This window comes from Oncorhynchus nerka, linkage group LG8 (genome assembly GCF_034236695.1).
Source record: "Oncorhynchus nerka isolate Pitt River linkage group LG8, Oner_Uvic_2.0, whole genome shotgun sequence".
NCBI lineage: Eukaryota > Metazoa > Chordata > Actinopteri > Salmoniformes > Salmonidae > Oncorhynchus > Oncorhynchus nerka.
Window position 1 is genome coordinate 12,539,373 of NC_088403.1, and position 21,834 is coordinate 12,561,206.

Below are 21,834 nucleotides of genomic sequence, written 5' to 3' on the forward strand. Positions count from 1 at the left end.
ATTAGATACACCACCTACAGTACTGACTGTCAACAAGAGGTTTCTAAACCATTAGATACACCACCTACAGTACTGACTGTCAACAAGAGGTTTCTAAACCATTAGATACACCACCTACAGTACTGACTGTCAACAAGAGGTTTCTAAATCATTAGATACACCACCTACAGTACTGACTCTCAAGAGGAGGTTTCTAAACCATTAGATACACCACCTACAGTACTGACTGTCAACAAGAGGTTTCTAAACCATTAGATACACCACCTACAGTACTGACTGTCAACAAGAGGTTTCTAAACCATTAGATACACCACCTACAGTACTGACTCTCAACAGGAGGTTTCTAAACCATTAGATACACCACCTACAGTACTGACTCTCAGATTGGGTTTCCAAATGAGTCACATGAATCCCAATGACTTGTCATCATTATTCAGCCCTATTCCAAGTGTCAATTACATTTTCTACTGTACTGTACTCTATTCTACTCTACTCTACTCTACTCTACTCTACTCTACTCTAGCCTACTTTAACCCTGTATGTTTCATCCAGCTTTTCCTGGACACGGAATGGGACGCATTTTGACGTGGAGAAGGACTCGAAGGTGTTGATGAAGCCGAGCTCAGGGACGCTGGTCATAGACATCAGTGGGGAGAAGGCTGAGGCCTACGAGGGGATCTACCAGTGTACCGCACGCAATGAGCACGGGACCGCTGTTTCCAACAACATCTTCATCAGACAGTCGAGTAAGAACCGTTATTTCCAACTGTTACTGAGCCTGTCTTTACCCTGAGACTGTCTTTAACCTTAGCCTGTTTTTACCCTGAGACTGTCTTTACCCTGAGACTGTTTTTACCCTGAGACTGTCTTTACCCTGAGACTGTTTTTAACCTGAGACTGTTTTTAACCTGAGACTGTCTTTACCCTGAGACTGTCTTTAACCTGAGACTGTTTTTAATCTTAGCCTGTTTTTACCCTGAGACTGTCTTTAACCTTAGCCTGTTTTTACCCTGAGACTGTCTTTACCCTGAGACTGTCTTTACCCTGAGACTGTTTTTACCCTGAGACTGTTTTTAACCTGAGACTGTCTTTAACCTGAGACTGTTTTTACCCTGAGACTGTCTTTAACCTGAGACTGTTTTTAACCTGAGACTGTCTTTAACCTGAGACTGGCTTTAACCTGAGACTGTCTTTAACCTGAGACTGTTTTTAACCTGAGACTGTCTTTAACCTGAGACTGTCTTTAACCTGAGACTGTCTTTAACCTGAGACTGTTTTTAACCTGAGACTGTCTTTACCCTGAGACTGTCTTTAACCTGAGACTGTTTTTAACCTTAGCCTGTTTTTACCCTGATACTGTCTTTAACCTTAGCCTGTTTTTACCCTGAGACTGTCTTTACCCTGAGACTGTCTTTACCCTGAGACTGTTTTTACCCTGAGACTGTTTTTAACCTGAGACTGTCTTTAACCTGAGACTGTTTTTACCCTGAGACTGTCTTTAACCTGAGACTGTTTTTAACCTGAGACTGTCTTTAACCTGAGACTGGCTTTAACCTGAGACTGTCTTTAACCTGAGACTGTTTTTAACCTGAGACTGTCTTTAACCTGAGACTGTCTTTAACCTGAGACTGTCTTTAACCTTAGCCAACCTTAGTACAACTCTTTTACCCTGGGATTCCAGCCATAACAAACCTACCCACTTTGTAAACTCTCCCTGAAGGGATGATGAATCTGTATTGAACAAGTATTATAATCAGCAGATCTTTTCAATGTCTTTGCAGATTAGAGTTAAGCATTCTGATATTTTAAAGACATAACTCCCTGTTGAACATTTTAAACAGGGCCCCTCCCTCCCTGTTGAACATTGTAAACAGGGCCCCTCCCTCCCTGTTGAACATTTTAACCAGGGCCCCTCCCTCCCTGTTGAACATTTTAAACAGGGCCCCTCCCTCCCTGTTGAACATTGTAAACAGGGCCCCTCCCTCCCTGTTGAACATTGTAACAGGGCCCCTCCCTCCCTGTTGAACATTTTAAACAGGGCCCCTCCCTCCCTGTTGAACATTGTAAACAGGGACCCTCCCTCCCTGTTGAACATTTTCACAGGGCCCCTACCTCCAATTTTCCCTGTTGTACATTTTACACAGGGCCCCTACCTCACTGCTGTCTGTATGTCTGTTTATGTGACACAGGGTCCCCCTTGTGGTCGAAGGAGAGGAAAGAGGCAATCATGGTACAGGTGGGAGTGTCTCTGGTGCTGCAGTGTCGACCGCCTGCAGGCCTGCCCCCTCCCATCATCTTCTGGATGGACAACAGTAAGTCTTCTAGGGGTTTCATACATTTCTACACATTGTGTGTTGGTTTACATCCAGAAAGTACGCTGTAAAGTCCAATTCTAGAAGTCATATTGCCGGACTGCGTTCTGAGATGATATAGGGGCTATTTTTGGTTGTCAGTAAGCATACATATTTAGTGTAATTGTATACAGCCGCTGCCTGTTCACCCCGCTATCATCCAGAAGGCGAGGTCAGTACAGGTGCATCAAAGCAGGGGCCGAGAGACTGAAAAACAGCTTCTATCTCAAGGCCATCAGACTGTTAAACAGCCACTACTAACATTGAGTGGCTGCTGCCATACATGTAAAAATGTATCACTAGCCACTTTACACAATGCCACTTAATATAATGTTTACATACCCTACATTACTCATCTCATATGTTATATACTGTACTCTATACCATCTACTGCATCTTGCCATCTTGATGTAATACATGTATCACTAGCTACTTTAAACAATGCCACTTAATATAATGTTTACATACCCTACATTACTCATCTCATATGTATATACTGTACTCTATACCATCTACTGCATCTTGCCATCTTTATGTAATAAAGGTATCACTAGCTACTTTAAACAATGCCTCTTTTATGTTTACATACCCTACATTACTCATCTCATATGTATATACTGTACTCTATACCATCTACTGCATCTTGCCATCTGTATGTAATACATGTATCACTAGCCACTTTAAACAATGCCTCTTTTATGTTTACATACCCTACATTACTCATCTCATATGTATATACTGTACTCGACACCATCTACTGCATCTTGCCTATGCCGCTCTGTACCATCACTCATTCATATATCTTTATGCACATATTCTTTATCCCTTTACACCTGTGTGTATAAGGTAGTAGTTTTGGAATTGTTAGGTTAGATTACTCGTTGGTTACTACTGCATTGTCGGAACTAGAAGCACAAGCATTTCTCTACACTCGCATTAACATCTGCTAACCATGTGTATGTGACAAATAACATTTGATTTGATGTGTAACATATTTTATGTGATACGTCATCTCTCCTCTTCCTCTTCCTCTCCTTCCCCCCTCCCTCGCAGACTTCCAGCGCCTGCCTCAGAACACGCGTGTGTCCCAGGCGTTAAACGGAGACCTGTACTTCTCTAACGTCCTATTGGACGACACCAGGAACGACTACATCTGTTACGCCCGTTTCCCTCACACACAGACCATCCAGCAGAAACAACCCATCACTGTCAAAGTCCTGGACAGTAAGTGTCCATCCCACTCAGCACAGAGGCTTTTAACCGGTCCCAGTGGGTTCCTACACCTGAGTGTCCATCCCACTCAGCACAGAGGCTTTTAACCAGTCCCAGTGGGTTCCTACACCTGAGTGTCCATCCCACTCAACACAGAGGCTTTTAACCAGTCCCAGTGGGTTCCTACACCTGAGTGTCCATCCCACTCAGCACAGAGGCTTTAAACCAGTCCCAGTGGGTTCCTACACCTGAGTGTCCATCCCACTCAGCACAGAGGTTTTAAACCAGTCCCAGTGGGTTCCTACACCTGAGTGTCCATCCCACTCAGCACAGAGGCTTTTAACCAGTCCCAGTGGGTTCCTACACCTGAGATGTTTACTGATCTGTAAGGTAGAAGCTCCACCTCTACACTGCTTATACATATTGATACCCTTCAGATCTGCAAATAAGGGTTAGGGCCAGGGAGAAGGGAGCCCTGGGCAAGACGGTCTTTATCCTGGGCTGTCCCTGGGTCCTCCTTCCCTGAGTTGTCTGGTCCTATCTGAGTGTTAGTGGACACCCTGACATTTTGTCATTGTATGTTTACATGTTTCTGTGCATCTTCACATTGCCTTGTTGTGCAATATTTTAATATAGTGATAATTTTCTAGAGTATTTTGTAATACTCATCATTCTAATGTGTGATGCCTTTTTGAACTGTCCTTTCATGTTGTTGTTGTTTGATGATATTTGTTTGATGATATTTGTTTGTTGATATTTGTTTGATGATGTTTGTTTGTTGATATTTGTTTGATGATATTTGTTTGTTGATATTTGTTTGATGATATTTGTTTGATGATGTTTGTTTGATGATGTTTGTTTGATGACATCCCTTCCTCTAACTGAATCTCCCCCTGGTTGTTCCCTGTAGATGTCTATGTAGCACCTCTAACTGAATCTCCTCCTGGTTGTTCCCTGTAGATGTCTATGTAGCACCTCTAACTGAATCTCCTCCTGGTTGTTCCCTGTAGATGTCTATGTAGCACCTCTAACTGAATCTCCTCCTGGTTGTTCCCTGTAGATGTCTATGTAGCACCTCTAACTGAATCTCCTCCTGGTTGTTCCCTGTAGATGTCTATGTAGCACCTCTAACTGAATCTCCTCCTGGTTGTTCCCTGATAGATGTCTATGTAGCACCTCTAACTGAATCTCCTCCTGGTTGTTCCCTGTAGATGTCTATGTAGCACCTCTAACTGAATCTCCTCCTGGTTGTTCCCTGTAGATGTCTATGTAGCACCTCTAACTGAATCTCCTCCTGGTTGTTCCCTGTAGATGTCTATGTAGCACCTCTAACTGAATCTCCTCCTGGTTGTTCCCTGTAGATGTCTATGTAGCACCTCTAACTGAATCTCCTCCTGGTTGTTCCCTGTAGATGTCTATGTAGCACCTCTAACTGAATCTCCTCCTGGTTGTTCCCTGTAGATGTCTATGTAGCATGGTTGTTCCCTGTAGATGTCTAGCACTCATGCTCTGATGTTCTGATTGATTTTTACAGTGGATGCCTGTATGTCAATGAAACTGTGATGTTCTATTGTTTTTACAATTATAAACTGTAAGCTATGTAATTTATTTTATTTGTTGGTGAGTGCTGGTTTACCCCCTTATCCCAAAGTGAACCCAGCCCCATCCCAACTCCTCCTTTTATTCTAACCAACCTGGACTATATACCTGACCCACCTGACTCCAACACCTGTAGTATAACCTACCTGGAATATACCTGAACCACCTGACTCCAACACCTGTAGAATAACCTACCTGGAATATACCTGACCCTCCTGACTCCAACACCTGTAGTATAACCTACCTGGACTATACCTGACCCACCTGACTCCAACACCTGTAGTATAACCTACCTGGAATATACCTGACCCACCTGACTCCAACACCTGTAGTATAACCTACCTGGACTATACCTGACCCGCCTGACTCCAACACCTGTAGTATAACCTACCTGGAATATACCTGACCCGCCTGACTCCAACACCTGTAGCATAACCTACCTGGACTATACCTGACCCGCCTGACTCCAACACCTGTAGTATAACCTACCTGGAATATTCCTGACTCACCTGACTCCAACACCTGTAGCATAACCTACCTGGACTATACCTGACCCGCCTGACTCCAACACCTGTAGTATAACCTACCTGGACTATACCTGACCCACCTGACTCCAACACCTGTAGCATAACCTACCTGGACTATACCTGACCCGCCTGACTCCAACACCTGTAGTATAACCTACCTGGAATATACCTGACCCGCCTGACTCCAACACCTGTAGTATAACCTACCTGGACTATACCTGACCTGATCATCTACTCCCAACCTCATCCTGTGTGACTAAATTCACATTGATAGTGTAATATATCAAAATAACATCAAACCATGTTAATTACATTCCATAACTAAATCCTCTCCCTTTACCCTGTACTGGGTTAACTTAGCTTACCTTCTTACTTAGGAAACCAAATGCCTAAAAGGTGAATTCATGTGTAGGAAACCCATCAAGAAAAAGAAACCAATCAAATCCATTTTCTTTACTGAAATGAATGTTCCTTTCTTTGGATGGGCATTCATCTACTAACGTTAACCAATGGGCATTCATCTACTAATGTTAACCAATGGGCATTCATCTACTAACGTTAACCATAAGCTTCCCATTGGTTAAGCATCATTCATAGTAAAAAGGATGCTCCTCCTAGTTTAAATTCAACACATCGCCCAATAGTTAGATGATGAAATCCAAAGTGAAGCACACAGCATAAAGACCTAGTATGATGAAACTCTTGCATGAGACATATACAGTATTTTCTCTCTCTCTCATCTAGATCTTTCCATGTTCTTTTAATGTAAGTCTCTGACCCTGAAAAAGGCATGCATGGAAAGATCATTAAACACAACCTGTGTTCTGTCCATCCAATCAGCGGTTCACGTCAATGTGTTGTATACAACACATTCCCCCCAGCTCTACTCACTCAATTTAGTCTCATTGTCAATTTACCCACAAGAGATTTTCCAAGACCTTTCAGTAAGGGCTTGCTTAGGGCTAAACATGTCAGAATCATAGCAGCCGTAGCTAGCTTATGGCTAAAATCTGTCATATGATTATATCGAGGAAGGATACTAAGGGAGAAATCCTAGATCCCTTGGTTGTCGTGGCAACAGATTGACGACTGGACGGCCTGTCTCTCCAGGTGTTGTGTGTCTACTTCAGACCAGTGGCCCTATATAGTGCACTATGGGGAAAAGGGAGCCATTTGGGAAGCAGCCTGTGAAAGGGCCAACGTAGGGCCAACGCCTGGCTACAGTTAACTCATTATATATCCACTTCCACAGTCCATAACAGCACGGGATATTACTACTATCCTATAATAGTCTATATGCCGCTGGTGCTGGACTACTGGCTCTACGGACTGAATGGTCACAGCTAGCTACAGACAGTTATACCCTTTCCACAATCCAGCAGCTACATTTACCCACCACCCAGGTCAGAGAAGTACTACTTAACTTGGCTCAGCTCGGCTTGGCTCAGCTCGGCTTGGCTCAGTAGTGTGAACAGGGTATAGGAACGTGTGGTTCTGGTGCTGAGATGATTGTGTTTCCTGTCCTGTTCTCCAGACAGTCCATCGGGAGAGCGGCGACCCAGCTTCATGGCTCCTCTGGGGCGGAGCAGCACCCAGATGGCCCTGAGGGGAGGGGTTCTGGAGCTAGAGTGTATCGCTGAAGGACTGTAAGTACGCCCACAACACTGCATGAACAACACTGCATGAACAACACCGCATGAACAACACTGCATGAACAACAATGCATGAACAACACTGCATGAACAACACTGCATGAACAACGCTGCATTACCAACACTGCATGAACAACACTGCATGAACAACACTGCATGAACAACACTGCATGAACAACACTGCATGAACAACACTGCATGAACAACACTGCATGAACAACACTGCATGAACAACACTGCATGAACAACACTGCATGAACAACACTGCATGAACAACACTGCATGAACAACACTGCATGAACAACACTGCATGAACAACACTGCATGAACAACACTGCATGAACAACACTGAACAACACTGAACAACACTTCATGAACAACACTGAACAACACTGAACAACACTTGAACAACACTGAACATGAACAACACTGCATGAACAACACTGCATGAACAACACTGCATGAACAACACTGCATGAACAACACTGCATGAACAACGCTGCATGAACAACACTGCATGAACAACACTGCATGAACAACACTGCATGAACAACACCGCATGAACAACACTGCATGAACAACACTGCATGAACAACACTTGAACAACGCTGCATGAACAACACTGCATGAACAACACTGCATGAACAACACTGCATGAACAACACTGCATGAACAACGAACAACACTGCATGAACAACACTGAACACTGAACAACACTTCGCATAACAACACTGCATGAACAACACTGCATGAACAACACTGCATGAACAACACTGCATGAACAACACTGCATGAACAACACCGCATGAACAACACTGCATGAACAACACTGCATGAACAACACTGCATGAACAACACTGCATGAACAACACTGCATGAACAAGGTTTTTACTTCTGTTTTTAGACAAGGGCAGGTTGTTTTGTTTAATCTTTGTATGTGACATTCAGCAATACTACTTTGTTGCCTTGTCAAGACAACATCATGTTTACTATTGCAAAATCAGGCTGGTTACCTAGACAACATTGGACTAGCTGTCTGTCTGTTCTTTTTGGGAGAGGACAATACACAGATATTGGTAAGTGATTTATTTCGTTGTTGTTGTTTCTGCTAGTCCGACTCCGGAGGTGTCCTGGTATAAGGAGAGTGGCGATCTTCCTAGCAGCCGGATGTCCTTCCACAACTTCCAGAAGACGTTGAAGATCGCAGATGTGATGGAGGCGGACGCCGGGGACTACCGCTGCACGGCCAAGAACAGCCTAGGCTCCGCCCATCACACCATCAAAGTCAACGTCAAAGGTCTGTGACACAAAGAAGAGTTGGGACTAGATGGAATATGTGGAGAAATGTTCCTAACACTCCTAGTACCTTTACAGTGTTGTGGATTTTAAAAGGGGTATTCTATAGGTCTGTCCCTCTCCCTCTCTTTCTCTGACTCTCACCCCCCCGTCCCCCCCAGCGGCTCCGTTCTGGATCAGTGCCCCCAGGAACCTGATCCTGGCCCCGAAGGAGACGGGCATCCTCACCTGCAGAGTCAGTGGAGACCCCAAGCCCCAAATCGCCTGGTCCGTCAACGGAGTCCCCATCAAAGGTGAGTCTAGTCCACTTCCACCCCAGACTGAGGCTCAATGGAACGAATCCTAAATGGAGAAATGCACACTGAAGCCTACATTTACATTTCAGTGATTTATCAAAGGCTCTTATCCAGAGAGATTGATAGTCAGTGTGTTTCACTTATGTAGGTAGAACAGCAGCAGAGCTCATATACAATTGCATAAATCATTCATTGATGTCAATGAGGGATTTGCACAAAATATGGTGCTGCGCGCAAGTAGAGTATCCAATCAAATTAGGATTCATCCCCTATGTGGGCAGAGCACACATCTACACGATGTTACCTCTCAACTATGAACATCCAGATGTGCAGGAGGAAGGGTGAACAGAGGGTTGAATGTGTGACATACTGTATATCTAGCCTGTGATCCCCTTGATAGACTCTCCGAAGGACACGAGTCGGAAGGTGGAGGACGACACAGTGATTCTGAGCGACGTCCAGACCGGCTCCAGCGCTGTCTACCAGTGCAACGCCTCCAATGAGTTTGGCTACCTGCTGGCTAATGCTTTTGTCAATGTGCTCGGTGAGTCTCTGGAAACACAACCATTGAATCTGCCTTTTAGAATCAGAATATTGAGTCAATAAACAAATAAAAACTCTAAACTCTTGAGCTTTACAACTCTTGAACATTGTTGTGGCCAATGGCAGCATTTGGTGTTCTCTGCATCATTCTCATGTCACGTTATGGTTTAATAATCATTATCAATATGATTTGTTTCTGTTTTCAGCCGAAGCACCAAGGGTGCTGACTCCCCCCAACAATGTGTACCAGGTCATCACCAACAATCCTGCCTTCCTGGACTGTGCCTCGTTCGGCTCGCCCATACCAACCATCACATGGTTAGTCCATCTGGCTCTAAGTCTCACAAGCCAGCCAGCCAGACTCTAGTCTCACAAGCCAGCCAGCCAGACCCTAGTCTCACAAGCCAGCCAGCCAGACTCTAGTCCCACAAGCCAGCCAGCCAGACTCTAGTCTCACAAGCCAGCCAGCCAGACTCTAGTCTCACATGCCAGCCAGTCAGACTCTAGTCTCACAAGCCAGCCAGCCAGACTCTAGTCTCACAAGCCAGCCAGTCAGACTCTAGTCTCACAAGCCAGTCAGCCAGACTATAGTCTCACAAGCCAGTCAGCCAGACTCTAGTCTCACAAGCCAGCCAGCCAGACTCTAGTCTCACAAGCCAACCAGCCAGACTCTAGTCTCACAAGCCAGTCAGCCAGACTCTAGTCTCACAAACCAACCAGCCAGACTCTAGTCTCACAAGCCAGTCAGCCAGACTCTAGTCTCACAAGCCAGCCAGCCAGACTCTAGTCTCTCAAGCCAGCCAGCCAGACTCTAGTCTCACAAGCCAGCCAGCCAGACTCTAGTCTCACAAGCCAGCCAGACAGACTCTAGTCTCACAAGCCAGCCAGTCAGACTCTAGTCTCACAAGCCAGCCAGCCAGACTCTAGTCTCACAAGCCAGTCAGCCAGACTCTAGTCTCACAAGCCAGCCAGCCAGACTCTAGTCTCACAAGCCAGCCAGCCAGACTCTAGTCTCACAAGCCAGCCAGTCAGACTCTAGTCTCACAAGCCAGTCAGCCAGACTCTAGTCTCACAAGCCAGCCAGCCAGACTCTAGTCTCACAAGCCAGCCAGACAGACTCTAGTCTCACAAGCCAGCCAGTCAGACTCACCACTCTGTTATTAACATCATTCTGTTAACACCACACTGTTAACACCACACTGTTAACACCTCTCTGTTAACTCCTCTCTGTTAACACCACTCTGTTAGCACCTCTCTGTTAACTCCATTCTGTTAACACCTCTTTGTTAACACCTCTCTATTAACACCTCTCAGTTAACACCACTCTGTTAACACCACTCTGTTAACTCCACTCTGTTAACACCTCTCTGTTAACTCTATTCTGTTAACACCTCTTTGTTAACACCTCTCTATTAACACCTCTCAGTTAACACCACTCTGTTAACACCTCTCTGTTAACTCCACTCTGTTAACACCTCTTTGTTAACACCTCTCTATTAACACCTCTCAGTTAACACCACTCTGTTAACACCTCTCTGTTAACTCCACTCTGTTAACACCACTCTGTTAACACCACTCTGTTAACTCCACTCTGTTAACTCCTTTCTGTTAACTCCTTTCTGTTAACTCTCTGTTAACACCTCTCTGTTAACACCACTCTGTTAACTCCACTCTGTTAACACCACTCTGTTAACTCCTCTCTGTTAACTCCTCTCTGTTCACACCACTGTTAACACCACTGCACTTCCTAATGGAGTTCACTGACTCTAGTGTGATTGTGAACAGAGGGCTGTTAATGAATATCACACAGTGTCCCGTAAAGTCCTCCAGTCACAAACTGTTCAACATGATCTTCTCATAAAGAACTGAGCTGATGAATAACTACATTCATAAAGTCTCACAGGGATCTAGTGTTCTAATGCAGTGACCTAGTGTTTCCTCTGCAGGTTTAAGGACAGCCAGACCAGTATCCTGAATAGAGACCCATATGTGATCCATAATAACGGTACCTTAGAGATCAACGTAGCCCAGTCCCTGAACAGTGGCAAGTACACCTGTATAGCCTCCAACAACCTGGGAACCAGGGAGAACCATGTCTACTTGGAGGTCAAAGGTCAGACAAGCCTGCTTATAACCTGATTATAATGCTTTATGAATGTAGTTATAGACACTTATGGATGTATTTATAGATGTTGTAGATGTTATCATTTTTATTTTACCTTTATTTAACAAGGCGAGTCAGTTAAGAACAGATTCTTATTTTCAATTACAGCCTAGGAACAGTGGGTTAACTGCCTTGTTCAGGGCAAAACGACAGCTCGGGGATTCGATCTTGCAACCTTCCGGTTACTAGTCCAACTCTCTAACCACTAGGCTACCTGACGCCCCAATCTATTTATAGATGTTATAATGCATTATGAATGTAGTTATAGATGTTATAATGCATAATGAATGTAGTTATAGACACGTATAATGCATTATGAATGTAGTTATAGATGTTATAATGCATTATGAATGTAGTTATAGACACATAATGCATCATGAATTTAGTTATAGATGTTATAATGCATCATGAATGTAGTTATAGACACGTATAATGCATTATGAATGTAGTTATAGACACATAATGCATCATGAATTTAGTTATAGATGTTATAATGCATCATGAATGTAGTTTTAGACACGTATAATGCATTATGAATGTAGTTATAAATGTTATAATGCATTATGAATGTAGTTATAGATGTTATAATGCATTATGAATGTAGTTATAGATGTTATAATGCATTATGAATGTAGTTATAGACACTTATAATGCATCATGAATGTAGTTATAGATGTTATAATGCATTATGAATGTAGTTATAGATGTTATAATGCATTATTAAGAGGGTATTCATATGAAGTGTAACCGTATATGTGTGTATTGTCCTTCAGAGCCGACGAGGATCCTGGCCCAGCCAGAGTATATGGTGGTCCAGAGGAACAGGAAGGCAGTGTTTGAGTGTAAAGTTAAACACGACCCCACCCTCATCCCCACCATGAACTGGCTCAAAGACAACGGAGAGCTGCCTGATGACGAGAGGTACTGTAGAGTAGACCATCTCCTCTATACACACCTTCACTCTATAGATATGGGTCTGCTATAGGCCAGTGGTGGTCAACCCTACTCCAGGAGAGATAACATCCTCCCTGATTCTGACACACCTCATTCTACTAATCAAACTGCTCCCCAGGCCCTCCTCAGGCCCTCCTCAGGCCCTCCTCAGCCCCCCGCATTACGTGTGTTACAGCAGGGCTGGAGCAAAAGCCTGAAAAAAATGATGTATTTGGTAAATGTATGATTGGATTCGCTTTTCATTATTTTTTTCACCTTTATTTAACCAGGTAAGCTAGTTGAGAACAAGTTCCCATTTCCAACTGCGACCTGGCCAAGATAAAGCAAAGCAATGCGACAGAAACAACAACACAGAGTTACACATGGAATAAACAAGCGTACAGTCAATAACACACTAGAAACAAAAGAAAGTCTATATACATTGTGTGCAAATGGCATGAGGAGGTAAGGCAATACATAGGCCATAGTAGCAAAGTAATTACAATTAGCACGAGTGACAGATGAGCAGATGATGATGAGCAGATGATGGTGTGTAATACTGGTGTGCAAAAGTACAGCAAAGTAAATAAAAATAATATGGGGGATGAGGTATGTAGATTGGGTGGGCTATTTACAGATGGACTATGTATAGCTGCAGCGATCTGTTAGCTGCTCCAATAGGTGATGTTTAAAGTTAGTGAGGGAAATGTAAGTCTCCAACATCAGCGATTTTTGCAATTCGTTCCAGTCACTGGCAGCAGAGAACTGGAAGGAAAGGCGGCCAAAGGAGGTGTTGGCTTTGGGGATGACCAGTGAGATATACCTGCTGGAGCGCCTGCTACGGGTGGGTGTTATTATCGTGACCAGTGAGCAGAGATAAGGCGGAGCTTTACCTAGCATAGACTTATAGATGACCTGGAGCCAGTGGGTCTGGCGACGAATATGTAGCGAGGACCAGCCGACTAGAGCATACAGGTCGTAGTGGTGGGTGGTACAAGGCGCTTTGGTAACAAAACGGATGACACTGTGATAGACTACATCCAGTTTGCTGAGTAGAGTATTGGAAGATATTTTGTAGATGACATCGCTGTAGTCGAGGATCGGTAGGATAGTCAGTTTTACTAGGGTAAGTTTGGCGGCGTGAGTGAACGAGGCTTTGTTGCAAAATAGAAAGCCGATTCTAGATTTGATTTTGGATTGGAGATGTTTGAAATGAGTCTGGAAGGAGAGTTTACAGTCTAGCCAGACACCTAGGTATTTGTAGTTGTCCACGTATTCTAGGTCAGAACCGTCCAGAGTAGTGATGCTAGTCGGGCGGGCGGGTGCGGGCAGCGAACGGTTGAAAAGCATGCATTTGGTTTTACTAGCTTTTAAGAGCAGTTGGAGGCCACGGAAGGAGTGTTTGGAGGTTAGTTACCACAGTGTCCAAAGAAGGGCCAGATGTATACAGAATGGTGTTGTCTGCGTAGAGATGGATCAGGGAATCACCCGCAGAAAGAGCGACATCGTTGATATATACAGAGAAAAGAGTCGGCCCGAGAATTGAACCCTGTGGTACCCCCATAGAGACTGCCAGAGGTCCGGACAACAGGCCCTCTGATTTGACACACTGAACTCTGTCTGTGAAGTAGTTGGTGAACCAGGCGAGGCAGTCATTTGAGAAACCAAGGCTATTGAGTCTGCCGATAAGAATACGGTGATTGACAGAGTCGAAAGCCTTGGCCAGGTCGATGAATACAGCTGCACAGTACTGTCTTTTATCGATGGCGGTTATGATATCGTTTAGTACCTTGAGCGTGGCTGAGGTGCCCCCGTGACCAGCTCGGAAACCGGATTGCACAGCAGAGAAGGTACGGTGGGATTCGAAATGGTCAGTGATCTGTTTATTAACTTGGCTTTTGAAGACTTTAGAAAGGCAGGGTAGGATAGATATAGGTCTGTAACAGTTTGGGTCTAGAGTGTCACCCCCTTTGAAGAGGGGGATGACTGCGGCAGCTTTCCAATCTTTAGGGATCTCGGACGATACGAAAGAGAGGTTGAACAGGCTAGTAATAGTGGTGGCAACAAAGGCGGCGGGTACAGATTGTCTAGCCTGGCTGATTTGTATGGGTCCAGGTTTTGCAGCTCTTTCAGAACATCTGCTATCTGGATTTGGGTAAAGGAGAAGCTGGGGAGGCTCGGGCAAGTAGCTGCAGGGCGTGCAGAGCTGTTGTCCGGGGTTGGGGTAGCCAGGAGGAAAGCATGGCCAGCCGTAGAGAAATGCTTATTCAATGGTTTTTTTATCGGTGGTGACCGTGTTACATAGCCTCAGTGCAGTGGGCAGCTGGGAGGAGGTGCCCTTGTTCTCCATGGACTTTACAGTGTCCCAAAACTTTTTGGAGTTAGAGCTACAGGATGCAAATTTCTGTTTGAAAAAGATAGCCTTTGCTTTCCTGACTGACTGTGTGTATTGGTTCCTGACTTCCCTGAACAGTTGAATATCGCTGGGACTATTCGATGCTATTGCAGTCCGCCACAGGTTACTGTAAGCATGATTGTCTGACTGTGTGGTGGTGTTTTGTTAGGTTCTTGGTGGACACTGACAGTCTGACCATCAACGAAGTGACAGAGGAGGACGAGGGAACCTACACCTGTATCATGAACACCACCCTGGACCAGGACTCAGCTAGCGCCATGCTGACCGTCGTTGGTGGGTTTACCTCTATACTTCACATGATGTTTACCTGACTTATCTTAGGATATACAACACATTCTATCCTTTCCTCGTTCTATCACCTACCTATATTCTATGTCTTCTAGTTACTCTTATGACAATTTGATATGTTTCATCTCTGTGGTAGACACGCATGTGCATGTTCTGAATAGTCTGTTAACATCTTTATTTAAATACTTTGTAGTCTGATCCAATGCTCACAGAGTTGTAATAATAGAGTGTTGTAATATTGACGATTGACTATAGTGACACTAGTCTTTCTTAACCAATACTAGTGTTGTAATATTGGTGATTGACTATAGGAAGTGTTTCATAACCAATACTAGTGTTGTAATATTGGTGATTGACTATAGGAAGTGTTTCATAACCAATACTAGAGTGTTGTAATATTGGAGATTGACTATAGGAAGTGTTTCATCAGCTTCCTGTTGCTGTGTAGTCCTATTCTTCTTCTCTCTGAAACCTGTGTTTTGTCACTAACCTGTCATTCCTATGTGACTCCTGTCCTTGCTCTCTCAGAGGCTACTCCAACTCCTGCTATTGTCTACGGTAAACAACGCTGGCCCTGTTGGCCATATTAGCATCATCATTCCTCATCCACTCCTCTCCCTCAGTCCTGAGTGTGTGAGAGCTGACCTTCACCCTTACTGTAGCAGTCCTGTCCGTTTGGTTAGCATGCTATGGCTCTGTTGTGATGCTACTGCAGTGGCATATTGACTGTCCGTGACCAGAGAGAACCAGTCTGTGTGTGTTGGAAGTGTCTGCTGCATCATTAGATTTATTCACAAGTGTGATTATTATTATTATTATTATTATTATTATTATTATTAGTAACTATGTCCATCTGACTACTGTGTTTTGGGTTGGAGTTGGATCCTGCTCATTTCGGGCTCTCGCTCAGTTACTCAGTTTATCAAACAAGGCATGCTGACTCCCACCCCCTAAAGCATCAGGTGACCTTGTTGTTGTAGTGAGTGGTACTGACACTGTGTTTTCCTCTCCAGAGGAACCAGACCCTCCTACAGACCTGGAGCTGACTGACCAGAGAGAGAGGAGCGTCCAGCTCACCTGGATACCTGGAGACGAACACAACAGCCCTACACAGAGTACTGTATTATAATGAACACAACAGCCCTACACAGAGTACTGTATTATAATGAACAGCCCTACACAGAGTACTGTATTATAATGAACAGCCCTACACAGAGTACTGTATTATAATGAACAGCCCTACACAGAGTACTGTATTATAATGAACAGCCCCACACAGAGTACTGTATTATAATGAACAGCCCTACACAGAGTACTGTATTATAATGAACAGCCCTACACAGAGTACTGTATTATAATGAACAGCCCTACACAGAGTACTGTATTATAATGAACAGCCCTACACAGAGTACTGTATTATAATGAACAGCCCTACACAGAGTACACAGCCCTAGTACTGTATTATAATGAACAGCCCTACACAGAGTACTGTATTATAATGAACAGCCCTACACAGAGTACTGTATTATAATGAACAGCCCTACACAGAGTACTGTATTATAATGAACAGCCCTACACAGAGTACTGTATTATAATGAACACAACAGCCCTACACAGAGTACTGTATTATAATGAACAGCCCTACACAGAGTACTGTATTATAATGAACAGCCCTACACAGAGTACTGTATTATAATGAACAGCCCTACACAGAGTACTGTATTATAATGAACAGCCCTACACAGAGTACTGTATTATAATGAACACAACAGCCCTACACAGAGTACTGTATTATAATGAACACAACAGCCCTACACAGAGTACTGTATTATAATGAACAGCCCTACACAGAGTACTGTATTATAATGAACAGCCCTACACAGAGTACTGTATTATAATGAACAGCCCCACACAGAGTACTGTATTATAATGAACAGCCCTACACAGAGTACTGTATTATAATGAACAGCCCTACACAGAGTACTGTATTATAATGAACACAACAGCCCTACACAGAGTACTGTATTATAATGAACACAACAGCCCTAACACATTATAATGAACAGCCCTACACAGAGTACTGTATTATAATGAACAGCCCTACACAGAGTACTGTATTATAATGAACAGCCCTAGAGTACTGTATTATAATGAACAGCCCTACACAGAGTACTGTATTATAATGAACAGCCCTACACAGAGTACTGTATTATAATGAACAGCCCTACACAGAGTACTGTATTATAATGAACAGCCCTACACAGAGTACTGTATTATAATGAACAGCCCTACACAGAGTACTGTATTATAATGAACAGCCCTACACAGAGTACTGTATTATAATGAACACAACAGCCCTACACAGAGTACTGTATTATAATGAACAGCCCTACACAGAGTACTGTATTATAATGAACAGCCCTACACAGAGTACTGTATTATAATGAACAGCCCTACACAGAGTACTGTATTATAATGAACAGCCCTACACAGAGTACTTATTAAATGAACAGCCCTACACAGAGTACTGTATTATAATGAACAGCCCTACACAGAGTACTGTATTATAATGAACAGCCCTACACAGAGTACTGTATTATAAATGAACAGCCCTACACAGAGTACTGTATTATAATGAACACAACAGAGTACTGTATTATAATGAACAGCCCTAACAGAGTACTGAACCCTACACAGAGTACTGTACTAATGAACAGCCCTACACAGAGTACTGTATTATAATGAACAGCCCTACACAGAGTACAGCCCTGTACTGTATAATGAACAGCCCTGTATTATAATGAACAGCCCTACACAGAGTACTGTATTATAATGAACAGCCCCCTACACAGAGTACTGTATTATAATGAACAGCCCTACACAGAGTACTGTATTATAATGAACAGCCCTACACAGAGTACTGTATTATAATGAACAGCCCTACACAGAGTACTGTATTATAATGAACAGCCCCACACAGAGTACTGTATTATAATGAACAGCCCTACACAGAGTACTGTATTATAATGAACAGCCCTACACAGAGTACTGTATTATAATGAACAGCCCTACACAGAGTACTGTATTATAATGAACAGCCCTACACAGAGTACTGTATTATAATGAACACAACAGCCCTACACAGAGTACTGTATTATAATGAACAGCCCTACACAGAGTACTGTATTATAATGAACAGCCCTACACAGAGTACTGTATTATAATGAACAGCCCTACACAGAGTACTGTATTATAATGAACAGCCCTACACAGAGTACTGTATTATAATGAACAGCCCTACACAGAGTACTGTATTATAATGAACAGCCCTACACAGAGTACTGTATTATAATGAACATAACAGCCCTACACAGAGTACTGTATTATAATGAACAGCCCTACACAGAGTACTGTATTATAATGAACACAACAGCCCTACACAGAGTACTGTATTATAATGAACACAACAGCCCTACACAGAGTACTGTATTATAATGAACACAACAGCCCTACACAGAGTACTGTATTATAATGAACAGCCCTACACAGAGTACTGTATTATAATGAACAGCCCTACACAGAGTACTGTATTATAATGAACAGCCCTACACAGAGTACTGTATTATAATGAACAGCCCACAGAGTACTGTACAGAACTGTATTATAATGAACAGCCCTACACAGAGTACTGTATTATAATGAACAGCCCTACACAGAGTACTGTATTATAATGAACAGCCCTACACAGAGTACTGTATTATAATGAACAGCCCTACACAGAGTACTGTATTATAATGAACAGCCCTACACAGAGTACTGTATTATAATGAACACAACAGCCCTACACAGAGTACTGTATTATAATGAACACAACAGCCCTACACAGAGTACTGTATTATAATGAACAGCCCTACACAGAGTACTGTATTATAATGAACAGCCCTACACAGCCCTACACAGAGTACTGTATTATAATGAACAGCCCTACACAGAGTACTGTATTATAATGAACAGCCCTACACAGAGTACTGTATTATAATGAACAGCCCTACACAGAGTACTGTATTATAATGAACAGCCCTAACAGCCCCCTACACAGAGTACTGTATTATAATGAACAGCAACAGAGAGTACAGCCCCTACACAGAGTACTGTATTATAATGAACAGCCCTACACAGAGTACTGTATTATAATGAACAGCCCTAACAGCCCCCTACACAGAGTACTGTATTATAATGAACAGCCCTACACAGAGTACTGTATTATAATGAACAGCCCTACACAGAGTACTGTATTATAATGAACAGCCCCACACAGAGTACTGTATTATAATGAACAGCCCTACACAGAGTACTGTATTATAATGAACATAACAGCCCCACACAGAGTACTGTATTATAATGAACAGCCCTACACAGAGTACTGTATTATAATGAACACAACAGCCCTACACAGAGTACTGTATTATAATGAACAGCCCTACACAGAGTACTGTATTATAATGAACAGCCCTACACAGAGTACTGTATTATAATGAACAGCCCTACACAGAGTACTGTATTATAATGAACAGCCCTACACAGAGTACTGTATTATAATGAACAGCCCTACACAGAGTACTGTATTATAATGAACAGCCCTACACAGAGTACTGTATTATAATGAACAGCCCTACACAGAGTACTGTATTATAATGAACAGCCCTACACAGAGTACTGTATTATAATGAACACAACAGCCCTACACAGAGTACTGTATTATAATGAACATAACAGCCCTACACAGAGTACTGTATTATAATGAACAGCCCTACACAGAGTACTGTAATATAATGAACACAACAGCCCTACACAGAGTACTGTATTATAATGAACAGCCCTAACAGCCAGCCCCACACAGAGTACTGTATTATAATGAACAGCAGCCTACACAGAGTACTGTATTATAATGAACAGCCCTACACAGAGTACTGTATTATAATGAACAGCAACAGAGTACTGTATTATAATGAACACAACAGAGTACTGTATTATAATGCTACACAGAGTACTGTATTATAATGAACAGCCCTACACAGAGTACTGTATTATAATGAACAGCCCTACACAGAGTACTGTATTATAATGAACAGCCCTACACAGAGTACTGTATTATAATGAACAGCCCCACACAGAGTACTGTATTATAATGAACAGCCCCACACAGAGTACTGTATTATAATGAACACAACAGTCCCACACAGAGTACTGTATTATAATGAACAGCCCTACACAGAGTACTGTATTATAATGAACATAACAGCCCTACACAGAGTACTGTATTATAATGAACATAACAGCCCCACACAGAGTACTGTAATATAATGAACAGCCCTACACAGAGTACTGTATTATAATGAACAGCCCTACACAGAGTACTGTAATATAATGAACAGCCCTACACAGAGTACTGTATTATAATGAACAGCCCTACACAGAGTACTGTAATATAATGAACACAACAGGGTCACTACCAACCCAAGATCCAATCCATTTCCCTCCTCCATATTCTAACCCCTCCTACATGATCTAACCCCTCCTCCATGTTCTAACCCCTCTTACATGATCTAACCCCTCCTCCATGTTCTAACCCCTCTTACATGTTCTAACCCCTCCTCCATGTTCTAACCCCTCTAACCACTCCATGTTCTAACCCCTCCTCCATGTTCTAACCCCTCCTCCATGTTCTAACCCCTCCTCCATGTTCTAACCCCTCCTCCATGTTCTAACCCCTCCTCCATGTTCTATCCCCTCCTCTATGTTCTATCCCCTCCTCCATGTTCTATCCCCTCCTCCATGTTCTAACCCCTCCTCCATGTTCTAACCCCTCCTCCATGTTCTAACCCCTCCTCCATGTTCTATCCCCTCCTCCATGTTCTAACCCCTCCTCCATGTTCTATCCCCTCCTCCATGTTCTAACCCCTCCTCCATGTTCTATCCCCTCCTCCATGTTGTCTCCCCTCCCAGAGTTCCTAGTTCAGTATGAAGACCTGCTCCACCAGGCTGGGGTGTGGCACAACCTGACAGAGGAGGAGGGCACCAAGACCACGGCCCACCTGGACCTGTCCCCCTACGCCTACTACTCCTTCAGGGTTCTGGCTGTGAACCATGTGGGCTACAGCCAGCCCAGCCAGCCCTCCAGGCAGTACAGGACCAACCCTGCAGGTAAAACTATACTGTGGACCTTACTTTATTGCCAAAGAAATGCAAATAGTCTGTTCTAAAACTGAAGAGGTGTTAGAGGTAGGGATGACTATAGACTAAGATGGTCAGAAGTGTTAGATTGAGAAGTAGGGATGACTATAGAGTAAGATGATCAGAAGTGTTAGAGTGAGAGGTAGGGATGACTATACAGTCGTGGCCAAAAGTTTTGAGAATGACACAAATATTAATTTTCACAAAGTCTGCTGCCTCAGTTTGTATGATGGTAATTTGCATATACTCCAGAATGTTATGAAGAGTGATCAGATGAAATGATATTAATTGCAAAGTCCCTCTTTTCCATGCAAATGAACTGA

At 43.2% G+C, this 21,834-nt stretch overlaps 1 protein-coding gene across 1 annotated transcript in view; it reads left to right on the plus strand.

Moving 5' to 3' along the window:
* nrcama (neuronal cell adhesion molecule a) overlaps positions 1-21,834 on the plus strand; it is a 52,034-nt gene that overhangs the window by 10,960 nt on the left and 19,240 nt on the right. Inside the window, exons 5-18 of the mRNA XM_065021354.1 lie at positions 553-746; positions 2,190-2,312; positions 3,405-3,575; positions 7,224-7,335; positions 8,454-8,638; positions 8,799-8,930; positions 9,334-9,477; positions 9,683-9,794; positions 11,423-11,589; positions 12,414-12,561; positions 15,138-15,262; positions 15,806-15,835; positions 16,291-16,392; positions 21,284-21,481. Of these exons, the coding sequence (XP_064877426.1) occupies positions 553-746; positions 2,190-2,312; positions 3,405-3,575; positions 7,224-7,335; positions 8,454-8,638; positions 8,799-8,930; positions 9,334-9,477; positions 9,683-9,794; positions 11,423-11,589; positions 12,414-12,561; positions 15,138-15,262; positions 15,806-15,835; positions 16,291-16,392; positions 21,284-21,481 (1,943 nt within the window). The remainder of the gene's footprint in view (positions 1-552; positions 747-2,189; positions 2,313-3,404; positions 3,576-7,223; positions 7,336-8,453; positions 8,639-8,798; positions 8,931-9,333; positions 9,478-9,682; positions 9,795-11,422; positions 11,590-12,413; positions 12,562-15,137; positions 15,263-15,805; positions 15,836-16,290; positions 16,393-21,283; positions 21,482-21,834) is intronic.